This window comes from Coptis chinensis, chromosome 8 (genome assembly GCF_015680905.1).
Source record: "Coptis chinensis isolate HL-2020 chromosome 8, ASM1568090v1, whole genome shotgun sequence".
Taxonomy (NCBI): Eukaryota; Viridiplantae; Streptophyta; class Magnoliopsida; order Ranunculales; family Ranunculaceae; genus Coptis; species Coptis chinensis.
Window position 1 is genome coordinate 11,366,793 of NC_141463.1, and position 16,145 is coordinate 11,382,937.

Consider the following 16,145-nt stretch of genomic DNA (forward strand, 5'->3'; position numbering starts at 1 on the left):
CTGACAATCATATATTTTGATTCTGGACTCCGAATTCGGCACATGAACTGTTAAAACGATCAGTGTGGCAAGCTCTACGTAAAGACGTGAAGTTGTAAAAATCACCATGGCCCACATGGACCCACTATTGGTCAAAACATGTGGGTCCATCACTTAGTGGTTTCTCAATCATTTGAGCACTACCAAAGTGGATCACTACCAAGTGGAGCACTTGTGATTTGCACTCATTCCATTTTTTGATTCATAAATTAGTTTTTGCAAAGATATGTTTTTTAGTTATTTGTTTTAGTTTGTAACTCATCAATGGAGTTTTCTCCATAGTGTAAAAAGAAAGTTTTGTTTATGTTTCTTCTTCATCTTCTTTCTTATTTAGTTATTGATTTCCTAGGATTATTAACTAAAAACCTCCCTTGTGAAGGGTTAATGAAGCTCATCACGTGAGGAATCCGACTCTGTTTCTATCTTCTGGTCATTTGCTTAGGGCGTTCAAGCCTGATCTTACATCCTATCACAAAATAGTAGCAACTGACCAAATTTGAGGACCTGGTTTCAGAATTCAATAGTGGGGCGTGACTACTTTAGTAGCACCTGTGATTCTTTTGTAAGATCAGACTCCCATCTTTGAAAGACATGTGTAAGGTTACGCTAGGAGTTGAAAAGTACTCTCAGAGATAAGGTATTTGTTCAACCCATGCTAACAGGATGTTCTCAGAGATGAGTTCATTGTGTTAAGGATCACGACTCGACACTCACCTTTGATTTGTCTATGAATCAAAGGAGAGATTAGAGATGCAAGACAAGTTGTAAGCAATGTAAGAGTCACCTACATGAATGGATTTAATTCTCCTCACCTTTTCTCTCTCTTCTATTTTCTCTCATAATTTTAGAATTAAATTGTTATTTGTGCGTGAATTTAAAGTAAGATTAAGAATAGTGTAGTGTAAAACTTCCAAACAAAATCATTCTCTCATTTAAGTTCTCTTTTGAGTAGTCTAGCAAAGGTGTGAACAAGTGCTCTAGTATTTAGGCATGGGACTATTCCCTTACTCGAACTAAATTTCAACATGAATCGAGAGTAAGAAACTTGACTTAAATGAAAGTTAAGAGTAACATCTAATAAACACTTATCAGTGTCTAAGAGGTGGCATATATGATAAGCATGTGTCAAGAGTTGTTCTTGACCAGCAGGCATGTTTTTTTAATTTTATATTAATATTAGTGTTTAACTTTAGTAGTTAATACATGCATTTTTATTTATTTATTTTTTTAATTTCAGTTTCATTTTGCGTATATCAACAATGTGTAATGTATCGGGTTCGGTGCACTCCACGTGCGCTTAAGATGTGGTAGGATGATATTAAAATAGTCGGTGCACTTGACCCTGTTAGAGATGCAATTCTAGAGACTCCCTTTGGTTCTCTAGTTAACATACCTTACAATAAGATTGACATCCGAGGAGTTATCAATGGTTTAGTTGAGAGATGGTGGGATATATAACACACATACTTCTCACTTCCATCAGGGAGAGTTGGGCTTCACTCCATTAGACTTTTGTATGATATATAGTTTGAGTATAGGATTAGGTGAGCCGTTGAGATATAACACTGAATTCCAAAGTTGCGCCCAAATGATGACTTTCTTTTCTTGTCTAACCGAGGAGTCATATGATAGTGTTGGTGTACTATTAGGATTTCTTACATCAAAGTTGCATACATTCCACCCTTGACTAATGCTGAAGGGTTGCAGCTTTTAATAGACTATTTGTCACTTGATTCTGATGATGGTCAAGCACATGTCGATGGGTATGTCAGGAGTTTTATATATGTACTTGATGGGTGTCTTGTTTATTCCTAGTGGCCATTCCACAATTAACTTGGGGTATCTTGCCAACTTTGTGAACTTGAATGAGTTAGGCCGTATTGATTTTGGTGGAGTCATATACTGTAATTTGTTGTGTCATTTAGATAAGGCTTCTCAGAAAATTGGTGCTGCCACTACTCCCTAGGTTGGAGGGTTTGTATGTCATTCTCTTAGAGGTATGGTTCTATGAGTACTTTCATGCTGCAAATCTTATCCTCACAGAGTACACTGATGAGAGGCCTTGGCTCAGGGCTTAGCACAGACCTCGTCGAGCTCGTAGGACCAATGAGATCAGTCATAATTTAACATATGTTCAGAACCAGATTGAGATTAGTACACATGCTTCTATTAGTACCCATCCATGTATTAGGGGCTAAAGACATGACCTTATAGGACGTCATCAAACCAAATGTTGATATGATTGGAGTTGGCAAATAGCTTTTGACCTAGTTACGTTGCAGACTTATGAGTAGCTAGTATTACCGTTATTGGTCCAAGGTCTCTATTGGTCATTTGCTCCCAGCTGTGGCTCGTACATTCAACATTCATATGGTTAACAAAATGGGTGTCAAACGTGAATATCATATTGGTTAGCCGTCATAGCCGACGTTTCAATTGAGACCTGTAGATACATTTGTTCCAGCACCAGACCCGATTCATTCAGAATGGTTTTGGGTGTATAGTTTGAGTGACCCGATTGGCTAGACGATTTACCATCCCATTCCTTCTATTGATGACACTCATGTGGTACATTAAGATCCCGACATTGCACACCTACCTATGGTAATCAATGTTATTGCTTTGGTTCATTATAAAAATGTCATATATTATTAATGGATAATTTTTTCAAGATGAGCTGCGTACGAGGTATGAGACAAACATTCATATAAATGAGGGCATGCGCTCTTCAGTATTCGACTACAATGCTGAGAGAGACACACTTCTTTTCTAGGCCGGCTCACGTGGAGTAGGACGATTTGCAAAGCCAAGTTGATAAGTTACAGGCTCAGCTTGATCGCACCGGCTCACGTAGAGCAGGACGATTTGCAAAGCCAAGTTGATAAGTTACAGGCTCAGCTTGATCACACTAAGGTACATTAGGGGAGTTCATCACTTGGACAACTGGAGAGTTCAACACAAGGACAATCGAGGGAGTGAGGTGTATGTAGGGAGTGAGGACTTGATGACTTATATTATTAGTTGACGTATGATGATTGCTATTGTGTTGTATGATTTAGATTGAATTGTTCCTTTGAATGTTTTGGCAGGTTTTAAAGCACTTCCTTTTATCAATTCGATTTAGCAAATGAATTGCAATTTTTATTAATAGAACGACAACTATTACATCTATATATATATATATATATATATATATATATATATATATATATATATATATATATATAAAAGCTCGTGCATATTCTCTCTCCTCACCATATCACTATATTTTCCAACCGAGCAATATTAGAGGCTCCTAAAAAAAAGGAATTGCTAATAATTAGAAACAATGTACCTTCCTACATTTGTTTAATTCTCCTTCATCTATTCTCAAATTATAATCACCTCCCCATCACACATAAATTTCGCCCAATTTCGAAACTGTTCGACGAAATATTAGAAGTTTTCAAAAAAAAAATCAGAAATTAAAAAAAAAAAAAAAAAAAAAAAAAACTTTCACAAAATATGTTCTCTTTTTTTTTCGTTCTGTCGAAAAACTTCAAATTTTTATTCATATTTGTTACGTTCTGTCGGATTGCATGATCTTAGTTTTAATATCAGGCACCGAGCGTATTCATTCAAAATCATGGACAAAATATTCTAACAAAGTGTGGGCAAAGATTGCCATGCTTTCACATTTCTATTTTTTATTAGTGATTCATTTCTTTGGGCCTTGCTAGCCCAATCTATTTTCATTTTCATACATCCTCTTAAATGGAGAGATAGCCCAATCTATATGAATCTTTTGATTGATACCCATCTATTTGGGTGTTTATAGATTTATTTCTCCTGAGCAAGTACCAGTTCAATACGATGGTTTGAACAAGGATGGTGATGCATAATTATTTAGCACTGCTTATGCAGTACTGAGGTTATTATCAAGCCAGCAACCAAGCAGACAAAAAATAATTTATTTACCTTGCATTGAGTGGTTGTTGGGAAAGTTCAATTCTGATTTCATAGTATAATTGCTTCTCTACTTTTTCAGTAATATGATATTTGCTTTCAAACCAAGTCGATGACAAGTGATGATTTTACTACCTCCTTTAATAGTTTAACCCATCGTTTTGTTGTTGTTAATTAACAAATTTCTCTAATATTTTGTATTGGTGCAGATGGATGTTGAATATCTGGAATGTTCGCATTGGCTAATGAAGTTCATTGCATCGTGCGCTCCTCTTCTTGGGATTACTTGATCTGATGAAATTTATCAGTATGTTTGTGACAATGTCTCACTGAGTGGGAGAAAAAAAAAAGAAGGGAACATCAGAACTAGGTAAGTGATTTATTATTTCTACTAAAGCTGAAATGTTGTTAAGAAGCGGAAGTTAATGCATAAGTGTTTTTTTTTTCAACTATAATGATATAAGGGATGCTACAGTTCTTCTACGTACATAGTTCAAAGGCGTCTAAATCCTGGAAGAAGAGATTAAATGCATATGCCTTTTCTTATTTTGAGAAGAAGTAAGAATGACTTTGATTTGTTCATAAACTTTATGTTGTTCTTTTTGTGATTTCATCTTGAGATTGGACGTCCAAAGTTTATATGTCACCTCAATAAACTTTTAGCTTGACCCTATAATCAATCAATTTCTACACTACTAAATTTATTTTCCTCCATATTGATTATTTTCTCGATCTTCTGTTTTGATTGATAATTAGTGTAGCCTTAGCCCTTAGCTGAATTCACTATGGTACTTTCAGGTTTCACCCAATGTAGTTAGAGGTAATGAGACCAAAATGTATGGTGATTGTTGTGCCCTTACTAATTGTTTTCTCTACTTTAGGAAGGACTGCTCAGGTCGTGGCATTTTCTTGAACAAAATTAGATACATTATAAAATGAGGAAGTGTGAGACCATTCTTCTAAGTTTTAGAGGTTTCCATATTGCCTTGACATAGCATGGGTAGTTTATAAGGTGACCATGCACACATTGGTTAGTTATTGACTAGCCATGCACATTGTATAAGTTTCATGACTAGACTTAAATATCAATGCATGTGTCTCTTTTGTTTTGTGACACAATGTAAAGAAGTACTATCACTATTGAATCAGAAAAGGTTTTCACTTGCATTACCTTAAATCTATATCTGAAGTTTTCAATTTGGTTTATTTCTGATTCTGTTATTTCTTTCACCCTTCTTTAAAAGCGTTGGAAAATCTAGACATTGTGCCTGTCACCAATGGTAATATCCCTGTCTCAATTACAAGATGACTTTATGCCTACTACCAAGCAAGTGCACCATTCTAAACTACAAGGTTATATAATTGTAATAAGGTTACCTAACGATCCCAAGTTAGGATGCGCGGATCAAGTGGCGGTTACATGGTCAGCATTGTCGACATTTGCAACTTAGGTATAAATAAATGTTTTGGTATTTTTCTTTTCAATTAGTGGTTGCCTTCTTGCAGATTTTAATTCTCATATTTGAATGGTTTTTAATTATGTTTTATCACTTCTCATGTAGGAGGGAGGTTTGCGCATTATGTTTTTAATTATTTTTCTTTTCAATTATGTTTTTAATTAATTTTCTTTTCAATTAGTGTTTTATCGCTTACAATTTAGTGTGTCATTGCATGCCTTCGTCAGCAACAACAAAAAAGGAAGTTTGCACACACGAGAAATTAGGGGACGAAAAATGGAAACAAAACCTACAAAGAATCCACGGTAAACAAAATACTAACTAATAAGTAGTAACCCACCGTACTTCTTCCCAAAACCCGTAAGTTTTCTTCCTCTCCCATCCCTTGAATATTAATCTACTGAGAATTAACTTGATAATGGTGGGTTTAAATATTTGCATATAACTTGCAGGGACTGAACACACTGCTTCCATGAATCGCGAGGTAAAAGTAAGTTTTTTATATATATATTTTTTTTCCCAACTTTGCGTTTTTTGGTTGTGGGTTTTCTTTTCTTTGGTAGGGGTTATTTTTTTTAGTTGTCATGATCTTAGTCACCAGAACGTTGAGCGGGAGCGAAAGCGAGAGCGGGAGTGAGAGCGTGAAACCGTTTAACTTGAGAAGCTCCCATTTTGAGAGCGTCTATAGAGCGCTTATATATACTAGTAATTAACATTAATTAAATTAATTGTAAGTTAAAAATATTAGTAATAGTTAAAACTTGACATATTTAGGAGAAAGAAATTTACCAATAAATCCCAGGCAAACATATTTTAACTCTTTTAAATTGATGGCCAAACAAAGAAAAATAACTATTACTATTTTGAGATAGGGAGTAATGGATACTGGCCCTAGTCTTCTTCTTTAGTCAGAAACCCACAAAATTGAACCAAACAGTCAACCATATAATTTTATCTGGTTCAATCTAATCAAACATGTTCTCCTTCTCATAAAAAAAACATATTCTCCTTTCTTCCATATATTTCAATCATCTTCATCAATCAGGTTCATAATGTTTATTGGTTTTCTTCAAATCTGTAAATGTTTTGTCAAAAAACACTAAGATTGGGTTTCAATTTAGGAGAAAACTTAAAACAAAAGAATGATTAAAAACCTTCACAAGTGTTTTGTAAGTGTAAAGCGCGGTTTAAGAAATCGAGAGCGGGGTTTTGAAAAATTGAAAGCGTGGTTTGAAGGAGCTTTTCATCTAAAACCGACAAACCGCGATTTCAGATCGGGAGCTCTATACTAACCCCACGGTTTGTGTGACTAAGGTCATGATTGCATCTGTTGACAGGTTTGAACTTGGATCACTATAGAATTGTGCCATCACTTAATTGCACATTAGTCATGTATCAGAATTTGAACACTTTAACTCAAGCCAGTCGGAGACACTTGCAGGAATCTAACTAAACAAATTATCATAATGCACCCTTCCAAATTATCTCCCCAACTGTTTTATTTAAATAATGGAGTTGGTGTTTTGTTGGTTGTGAATTGTGATTGTTTGTGTTTTTGTATACAGTCTACTCATGAACAAACATTCTTTCGACAAAGTGCATTAATCTCCGAAAAAAAGAATGAGAAGGTAATAACACTTGGTTTTCTTGTTGTATTTAAGTTGGTTTTTAACACTTAATTAAGTATACGATATGCTCTGACGAATGCTTAGGTTAACTTGAAATTGTATAACATTGTGTATACTTTTCTATTGAAGTATACACACCATATCTTGCATAAGTTTTATTATAATAGGTTGCGGAAAATGTAATAAGCTCTTAATCCAATTCCCTTTTAAATGATATATTCCCGAGGTTTGGCTGTAATAGATGATATGTTCAAAGCTGACCTTGGAAGAATCCCAACATAGATGAGCATAGAATGGAATACCAAGTTGTCTTCATAAACGATAATATACGACTTATAGGCTCACTGTTTGCCCTACTACCCGCCAATAGTTATTTATCTAATTGTATGCAAAAATTGTCCTCTCATGATGTTGCATAGGGATATTACAAGTCAAAAGAGTTCCAAAAGAGTTCCACTACACGCATGGCGGAGCCAGGGGGTTGAGGTTACGCCCTGGCTAACCCTGTACTCCACCATTCTAACTTTCCATATTGTACTCCACTATTCCACACTCTACATTTAATATTTGAAATTTGGAATCTAATTGTCCAGTACTACTTTGTCCCACAATGAGGCCTTCCACAATTAACTCTTAGTGATATTATATTAATTAATACTTGGAGTGTGTCACTCAAAAATTGGTTACCCTAAACTTATAAACACATATTTCAATTCTTTTTTTTTTTTTTTTTGGTAGCCTTTTTCCATTGTTTCTTTTTCTTGATACAAGGCCCATGTACTGAGCCAATTGTTCTTGATTTTGATGAAAAAGAAAAGAAAAAAGAAGGAAAAGTAGGAATCAAATTCTTTGAGAATGGAAGTTAGGCACTTAGTCTAATAATCTACAAATCTTATGAGCACGACTAATGATCTACTAATCATATTACTAATGTTTTCTTACCTTTTTTAAGAAAAATAAGGAAAAATAAAAAGAAGGAATCAAATGAGCACGATTTCCACGAGAGAATTTAACTAAAACCCATACAATAATATCTTAATACGTACTTAAGTGAGAGCTTTTGTTGGTATACGATTTTCTTTCCCAATGGTAGTCTCGGCAAATTCCCCTTCAATCAATCTAAGCCTATATACTTAAGTTTGGCGCTCTTTTACTTCCATCAACAATGGCTACAAGTGGTTATTCATAGAGATGTAAAAGTGTAATATACTACTCCCAAAGTTAGGGGACTTCGGCCTTGCTAAATTATGTGATTATCGAGTTAATCCTCAAACTTCTCGCCATGCAGGTGCTCTCGATTATATTGCACAAGAACTTGCTAGAACTGGCAAAGCAAGTACACATACTGATATGTATCCATTTGGAGCATTTCTCACTACCATTCTAAGTCAAGGTATGCGTCTTCTTCTTTCTTTCTAAAATTTATGTTTTGTAATTAAACTAACATGTTTAATCAGGGTATTTGATCACATTCTCCAACTCTACTAAGGTATCACGGTCAGCCAAGCGTTCCTGCCCAATATATCAATCAACAATAAGCAAACTTGCAAACAAATAGTAAAACAACAAGCATAAGAGCTTCTAAAACCAGTTTATGTACGAGACCAGTCTCCATCTCTTACTCGTTCAGTCAAACACCTTAAGCCACTAGCAAATTAAAACCCTAAACATGAACTGCCAGGCCACTATACAAGTAACTACATGTCATCACTAGGCAACTACAAGTTTTACCAGGCTACTAAAAGGCAAGTATTCGGTGAGAGCTAAAACCTTTCAACAAATTTACAAAAAGAAAATTAAAAATATAAAATAAACATCAACTAAACTGGTGAAGAACAATAGCGAGGGAAATCTAATTTTTTTTAAAACATCTAAAGAAAAGATTGAGCAAAGTTAAACCTGAACCACAACATAACATAACCTATCTATTCTCCAAAAAAAAATTAGTTTAGACCCGATATAAAGTAAAAACAATTAGTTTACAGCCAAAATTGAATTTAAATAGAGCAAAAAACAATTACCTGAGAGCCGAAATTGGGAAGAGTGGTGAAGAACCCTAGTGGACGATGAGAGACCGATAGAAGTTGAAGGAAAAAAAAAAAAGACGGTAGAAGTTAAAGGAAAGAAAGATTTTGGAAGTTGAAAAAAGTAAGTTTTAGCGTGTTTTTTGCCCCCTTTTTCTTTTCATTTTTTTTTTTTAGGGCGTGGGGTTTTGGGTTTTGGTAGGCTGCCTTTGTCCACGGTATCCAGGCTATTTTGCAAACATTAGCCACCTTTTTTGTTGAAACGGTGGGGTATATGAATGTCGAAGCACAAATTAGGTGATATTGGGTTGTTCCGTGGTATATGACATTTTATATGCCACTATTTTATGAGACTAGTGGTATTTGCTTGTGCGGAAATTAGAAAAGCTCTTCTTAATTACCGTGACAAATGCCTATTAGCCACTGTTATTAGTGAAACCGTGGGATATACACTTTGACCTACCGTGGCTAATGAGCCTTTATGTAGTAGTGTGTATGTGGTCTTTGGTGTTATGTTGTGTGTGTGTGTGCTATTGTAGGTCTTACTTGTTAATTAATTGGGTTAACTAGTATTACACCCCCCCCTTACAGCCACTAGATGACCTAATTAGGAAAATTAGGGTATCCCCCTTAAACACACAGTGGGGGTAATACTAGTTAACCCTAATTAATTTAGATATACCTCGTTTTAGTGCTCTAATTCCTACTAGTAGTTTAGAAATGAGTAAGCACTTTGTTGTTGCACTATGGTTTAGACCACCTCTCATGGACTGACTTAAATATCTTCTTCAATTTATTATTATTATTTTTTTCTAAACTCCTAGTTTTGCTTTTGCAATTTATTTTGTTGTGACTGGATAAATATTCATTGGTTCTTTTGCTTAAAGTTTCGCACGAGTTACTGTGTATGCCTATAGGGGTTGTAGTGGTTAATCATTGCCTATTATTTATAAACCCTTATGCTCAAATTAGAAAGTATTGTTATTTGCATTACTATTAGTGGAAGTCAATATGGTAAGTTGTTATCATTGTCTACCACCTTACTCAATTGGGATTCCAAGTTGATACATTTGCTTCGTAATTGATTGCAATGTTTTTATTCGTCATATGGTATATCTTTTCACATTGATAGTATTGCTATATATTTGTTATACCACTCTTCATTTTACACATGAATCTGCTAGTTGCATTGGCATGTTTTTCGTATGAGCTGAGATTTTCATATTACTTCATATCTCATTTGTTGCAGACAACTAGTCATTCATTGTCTAGGAAACCGATGGTTTCGCGTTCTGTACAAACATGTGAGCTGCAAAGCATGGGGATAGAGTGGTTGCCATTGGAAGAATGTTTGGTGATCGAGAGGAAGTACCTAGGAATGCATATCGGATCGCAGTGGACGAGATTGTAGAATTTTCAACTTAGTTGTTCAGTGCTAGAGGAAAGCCTTTACTAATGTAGTCTAAATTATTTTCTCAAGTTATATTAAAGACTTGGTTGTGCACAAAGTTGTTGGAAGGGATTTGTTTTGTTGAAGTTTCAAGTATTCAATGAAAATATTTTGCTTTTGTCTTATATTTTGTTGTTATTGTTCTTCATTTATATGCTTACAGGAATACATACTATTTTATCAGGTACAAGAAAAAAGAAAAAATACTAAATATATAAATGACAGTGAGAAGCATTGAAATTTTCTCCTAGTATAAACGACGACTTAAGTTTGTCGTTGTATTATAAATATATGTGGGACAAAATTAAGAGAAACATGTGTTGATGACCGTTGTTAATTAACAAGTGTTAAAAGTGGTCGTTGTATTTTTAAACTTACAAGTGCCCCGGGCCGTCGTTTTCTAAAAACCACAGCCTTTTTTATGACAACTAGCCCTAGCAACGAATAAGAGTACACGTTATTGTGTTAAAATAACAGATAATGACATTCATTTTTTGACTGTTTTTTGTAGTGCTTCAACTTCACAAAAATCCAAATGGGAGGGGTTCTAGGGACATATTTTATCTTAACATGTAAACAAACTCAAAATCGTTAGGGTATTTATAAGTTTTGGATTAGGCTAATTTTTTGTAGATATGATCTCCTAATTATTCTAAACATTTCTTAAGTACACAGTTTCATTTCTGAGAGAGTTTGTTAGCATTAGTTTTGTCCATGTTTTTAGGGAAACAAATCGTGTTGCCGATCACCTGGCTTCTTTAGCTATAGACCATGAAGTGGACTTTTTTGTTTCTCCTCTTACTTCAGTGCTTATGTCTATTGTTGAGGAGGACAAAAATGAAACTATGTACTTAAGATTTTGATTATTATGAATGAAGGTAGAGGTCATGCCATAACCTCAAATCTATTTTAAAAAAAAACTATTCTAAATATTGTCACAAATAATCAAAAGAATAAAAAAACTCTAAACTTGCCAAATGTAGTTAACAATTTACAAAATTTGGCTAATTGTAGACCGTTCATTTTCACCATTTTTGATACTATATTGGGCAAGTTTAGAAATTTTTGATTTTTTTGATTATTTGTGACAATATTTAGAATAGTTAGGAAATCATATCTACAAAAAATTAGCCTAATCCAAAACTTAGAAATGCCGTAACGATTTTGAGTTTGTTTACATGTTAAGATAAGATATGTCCCTAGAACCCCTCCCCAATCCAAATAAGCTTCAAAAGCTTGACTAGCAAGACTAAGCTAGGAAAATGTTTAAAAAACCTTGGAATCAATTGTGCTACTAATTGTTTCGCTTTTATACTCCCTTTTGTTGCTCTTATTATCCCTTCATAGTCTTCCACATTCTATTTCAGTCATTCAAAACACTTTAGTTAAAACCTTAAAATGATGATAATTTTTTTTGAATAAATAGAATGGTAACTTGGGATTTGTCTTTAGCTTCATTAAGAGGTTCATTAAGACATTCACTGTGTGTTATTTGGGTTGAGTTTTCTTTTGCCAATTTTGTAGGATAATTGTTTATTCTGACATGGATAGCAATTTTAGTATGAGTTAGAGGAAGAAGGGCATGGTAGGAAGTTCACATTTTCTTGATTACATTAGCAAGTGAGTCCGACGTCATATTGTTGAATAAAACATAGGTCAACAATTTCAACGCCTAGTATGTTTGCTAATTTGAAGTCTGATTCATCAATTTCCCGATGTTGTTTTTTCCTATAAGACAAAGGGCCCATTTTTAGGAGCATTTTTAGGGCCACCCAAACCTCAAATTGATTTAATGCATAAAAAACTTGAACTAAAGGCTCTCTTTGGTTCGCTGCAATGGAATGTATTTGCACCCATTTCCCACTAACTAATGCAAAGTGGCGGTTATGCAACAAGTTGCACTCATGTGCACCATATAAATAGGTTAGGAGTCATTCAATTGCAAAAGCGAAAAAAATCATTGCAACTATTTGCAATTTGCCTCTTTCTCCTCCTTCGTAGCTCCATTAATGTCTTTTCATAGCTCCATCAAAAAGAAAAGTTTAGATCCATCTCAATCTCCTCTTTATGAAGATTAAACCAACCCAAATCAACTAATTTTGTTGAATCTATGACGAAATTAGATAAAAAAAATTGAAGGAAAAAATTGAGGGAAAAATAAATTTTAGGTTGTTTTTATGGATATGATCTGAAAATCAATTGTTCAGCACTTACATGGAAGTGAAGTGATAGAACTGTTAAAATTAAAGATCGACTAGTTTTAATTTTAAAGTGGATATTTAGAATTTGGAATTTGGAACTATGGAGAAAATCATTTGGATATTTAGCTGTACTTGTGAAGAAGATAAAAAAGATATAATATAATTAATAAATAAAAACATGTAAAAGATGACGTGGGCTCACTACGGTACTCTTACCAAACGATTTGTAATTGCAATTCCTTGTCGTGGCATTACTATGCAATTGCACCCTGTTGCTGCATGCAAGATTTAGTGGCAAAAGGTATATGCTTCACTTTTATTTAATATAGATCAAACTTATTCTGTACGTACAGGAATGAATCCTTAAACCGGATTCAGAATATAATGATGATCTTATAAAGTATACTAGTACGTACTCCTTCAACTGGCTAGTATCTCAAGGGCAGAAGACAACCCTATAATTACCACCACCTGGGCAGGCTTTAGTTGCAGTATCATCTTGAGGATAACTATAAGCATCTGGGCACCTGGCCTTGAAGAACCTTGAAAAATCAGTAGGTCCACAGCTGCCTGGCCCATTAGTGCAACAAAACTCATTTGTCCTAAAAACGGTGCAAGGGTTGTTGCACCCCCCTGGTGCCCTCAACTGACTTGGACATGGCCCATTGATATCAGATGCACATCTTAGGCTCCTACAACCACCTGTTGTTGGGCTGAAATCCATGGGTATGTTGAATCCATCAACTAGAGAGATATCGTAAAAGTCATTGTTACGATCTTGATTTAACGCATATTCGGCTAGAGTGTTAGGAGCTCGACCATAGCCTTGACAGTTCAGGAGCCCACCACAATCCCCAGTTTGACAGCCTCCGCGACCATTCCCATCAAAGTTGCAATTAGTACGTCCCCAAATGCGAGCCGCTTTTGTTCCAGGGTTTACAGTGAGAGTCCACGATTGGCCTGAATTGAGTTGTCTGCCACCACCTGGTACGGCTGCGGCCCAAACTGTATATGAGCATTGATTTCGAATCTCAAAGATGGCTGCATTGGCCACTGTGAAGAGAACAACAGAAAAGAGGAAGAAGCAAATGGAATTCGTAGAGGAGCTCATTGTGAGGATGGATAAATTAGAGTGGATTCGTATGTGTTGAGGTGAGAAGGTATTTATAGTGGTTGATTGTGCATTTTGTGCTATAAATGCCAAAATTTGACTCCTCTATATTGTATGGGTAGAGGAGTCAAATTTTCTCTTTTATTATTATTTATAAGCACCTCCCTCATTATTTATTTGTAACTAAAGAGGCCCAAAAAGTTTAGAAACACCTCTTTATAGACAAACACCTCATTCACTATTTTTCTCACAACTAAAAAATTTTATTGGGCTAACCAATCTAACCACCTAATTTCTTATCAGTTTGCTAAATTTCATCTTCACTATTTCACTATCTTTATTCATTAGGTTTTTTAGCATTAATTGGTTTTGATGTATGATATAGATGATAGATATTCGATCAACTGGTTTGAATACTCAAAACAACCAGTGCATAGCATAGTTCACATATTTGTACACTAACCACCCCACCCCCACCCCCCTTAAGACTATAAGATTGTCAAACTTTCCGCAATCCCCTCCCCCCCTTCAAGAAGTGCCAGTGTAATTTTTTATTTACAATTTTTTTAGTTATTTATTAACACTAGTACCTCCCTGTATCCAATTTAATTTATGCAAATAATTTTCCAAATCTATTTTTATTATTTAGAAACACCTCCCTGTATCCAATTTATTTGGAAATAAATATTACTTTATGATGTTGTTGCGAGATCTTTTCGCCCCGGCTAACATCTGGTCTTCCACAACTAACCAATCCCCAACCTGCACTTCCCAATTCCCATTGGCAATCTACATACGAAAAACAGAACCTTTCACCCAAAACGTTTGTAATCTTTAAAAGTTCAAATTTTTTTGAGGCTATTGAAGTTTATTGTCTTCGAGGAAGTTTAAAAGTCTTTGAGAATATTGACTTATGAGTTATGACAGACACGGTCCCAAGTCTTTGGTCATATTGATTTGCTCCACAAATACAGTTCAAGGCTTTGGCAATATAGGACGGAAAATTTTTATGGATATTTATTTTTTCCTATAAAAGAAAAAAAATATATATATGGATATAAAACACAACCAGTGATTAAAACACTTTGACACCAAGGCTGTGTTTGGTTTGCAGAATTTTATTTCAAGTGGAAATAAAAAACCCTGAAATTGAATTCAAAGAATTCATTTAATAAAATTCTGTTTTCCGGTTGTTATTTGGAAAGTGGAAAGTTTGTTTTAATTAAGTTATACTTATACCATTGGATCAAGGTCGCAAAACACCGGATCAAACCTTTGACAAAAACCCCAATCTCTTAACAAGTTAACAGTATCTCTCTTCAAAGTTGAAAACAACTTCCTCTTTCAGAAAAAAGAAGTTGAATTCTGTCATCTTGACGTCTTTGAAGAATTCATTTTCTATTTTTCGAAGTTAAACCAAACAGCAAGACGATTGTACTTTCCAGAAAAATATTTTATTTTCACTCATTTTCTGCAAACCAGACATAGCCCAAGTGTTTATATACTTGCACATTTTGTAACCAAGTGCTTACTGAGAATTTAACTATCATTCCAAAATATTGCCAAAGAAGACCATAAAACACTTCTCACCGAAAATACCCACCAGCCGAAATTTTTTGCAGACACAAGAATAATAAAGCCAAATTTTACAATTCCAACTGATGGCTCAAATGGCTTAGCAAAAAAAATTAAAAAAAAACTGACGGCTCAAATGATAACTAACCTAAGTTGTAATTAATTTTGACACGTGAAATTATTTTTGTGTCCTAGCTTCAAAACAAAAATCAGCGATAGGTGTTAGGGACAAGAATGTAATTCAAAATTAAAAGTTTGATCCATCAGTTTCATTTGTCAAATTTGTGGGCAACTATTTAATTTATATATTTGATTTTTGTGTTCTCAGGGCACCACTAATCACAACGTTGGATTATCGAAAAAAAAAAAGAAAAAACTAATCACAACGTCCGAGTCGCACGTGCACACAGACCAGTTTTAGTTTAAGAGTACATTACTGATCCAGTAGATTTTAGTGCTCTTTAATGAAATGTTTGTGAGAATGTTGTCAGTCAAGTCTTTAAAAGTTTAAATTTTTCTGATGCTATTGAAATTATAGCAGTTCTAGACTTATGAAGTTAATTGATTTCGAGGAAGTTTAAAAGTCTTTGAGAATATTAACTTATGACATGAAAGTGATGCCTTTGGTGGTATTGACTTATGAGTTATGACAGATACATTCCCTAGTCTTTGGTCATATTGACTTGCTCGACGAATACAGTTCCAAGTCGAGTTT

The 16,145-nt window shown here is 34.6% G+C and overlaps 1 protein-coding gene across 1 annotated transcript; it reads right to left on the reverse strand.

The window, feature by feature from the left end:
* Positions 1–13,031: 13,031 nt before the first annotated feature.
* Positions 13,032–13,887, reverse strand: LOC147479940 (pathogenesis-related protein R minor form-like). Its single transcript, XM_086578718.1, has one exon. The coding sequence runs from the start codon at positions 13,853–13,855 to the stop codon at positions 13,181–13,183; it is 675 nt and encodes a 224-aa protein (XP_086434844.1). The 5' UTR covers positions 13,856–13,887; the 3' UTR covers positions 13,032–13,180.
* Positions 13,888–16,145: the final 2,258 nt, after the last annotated feature.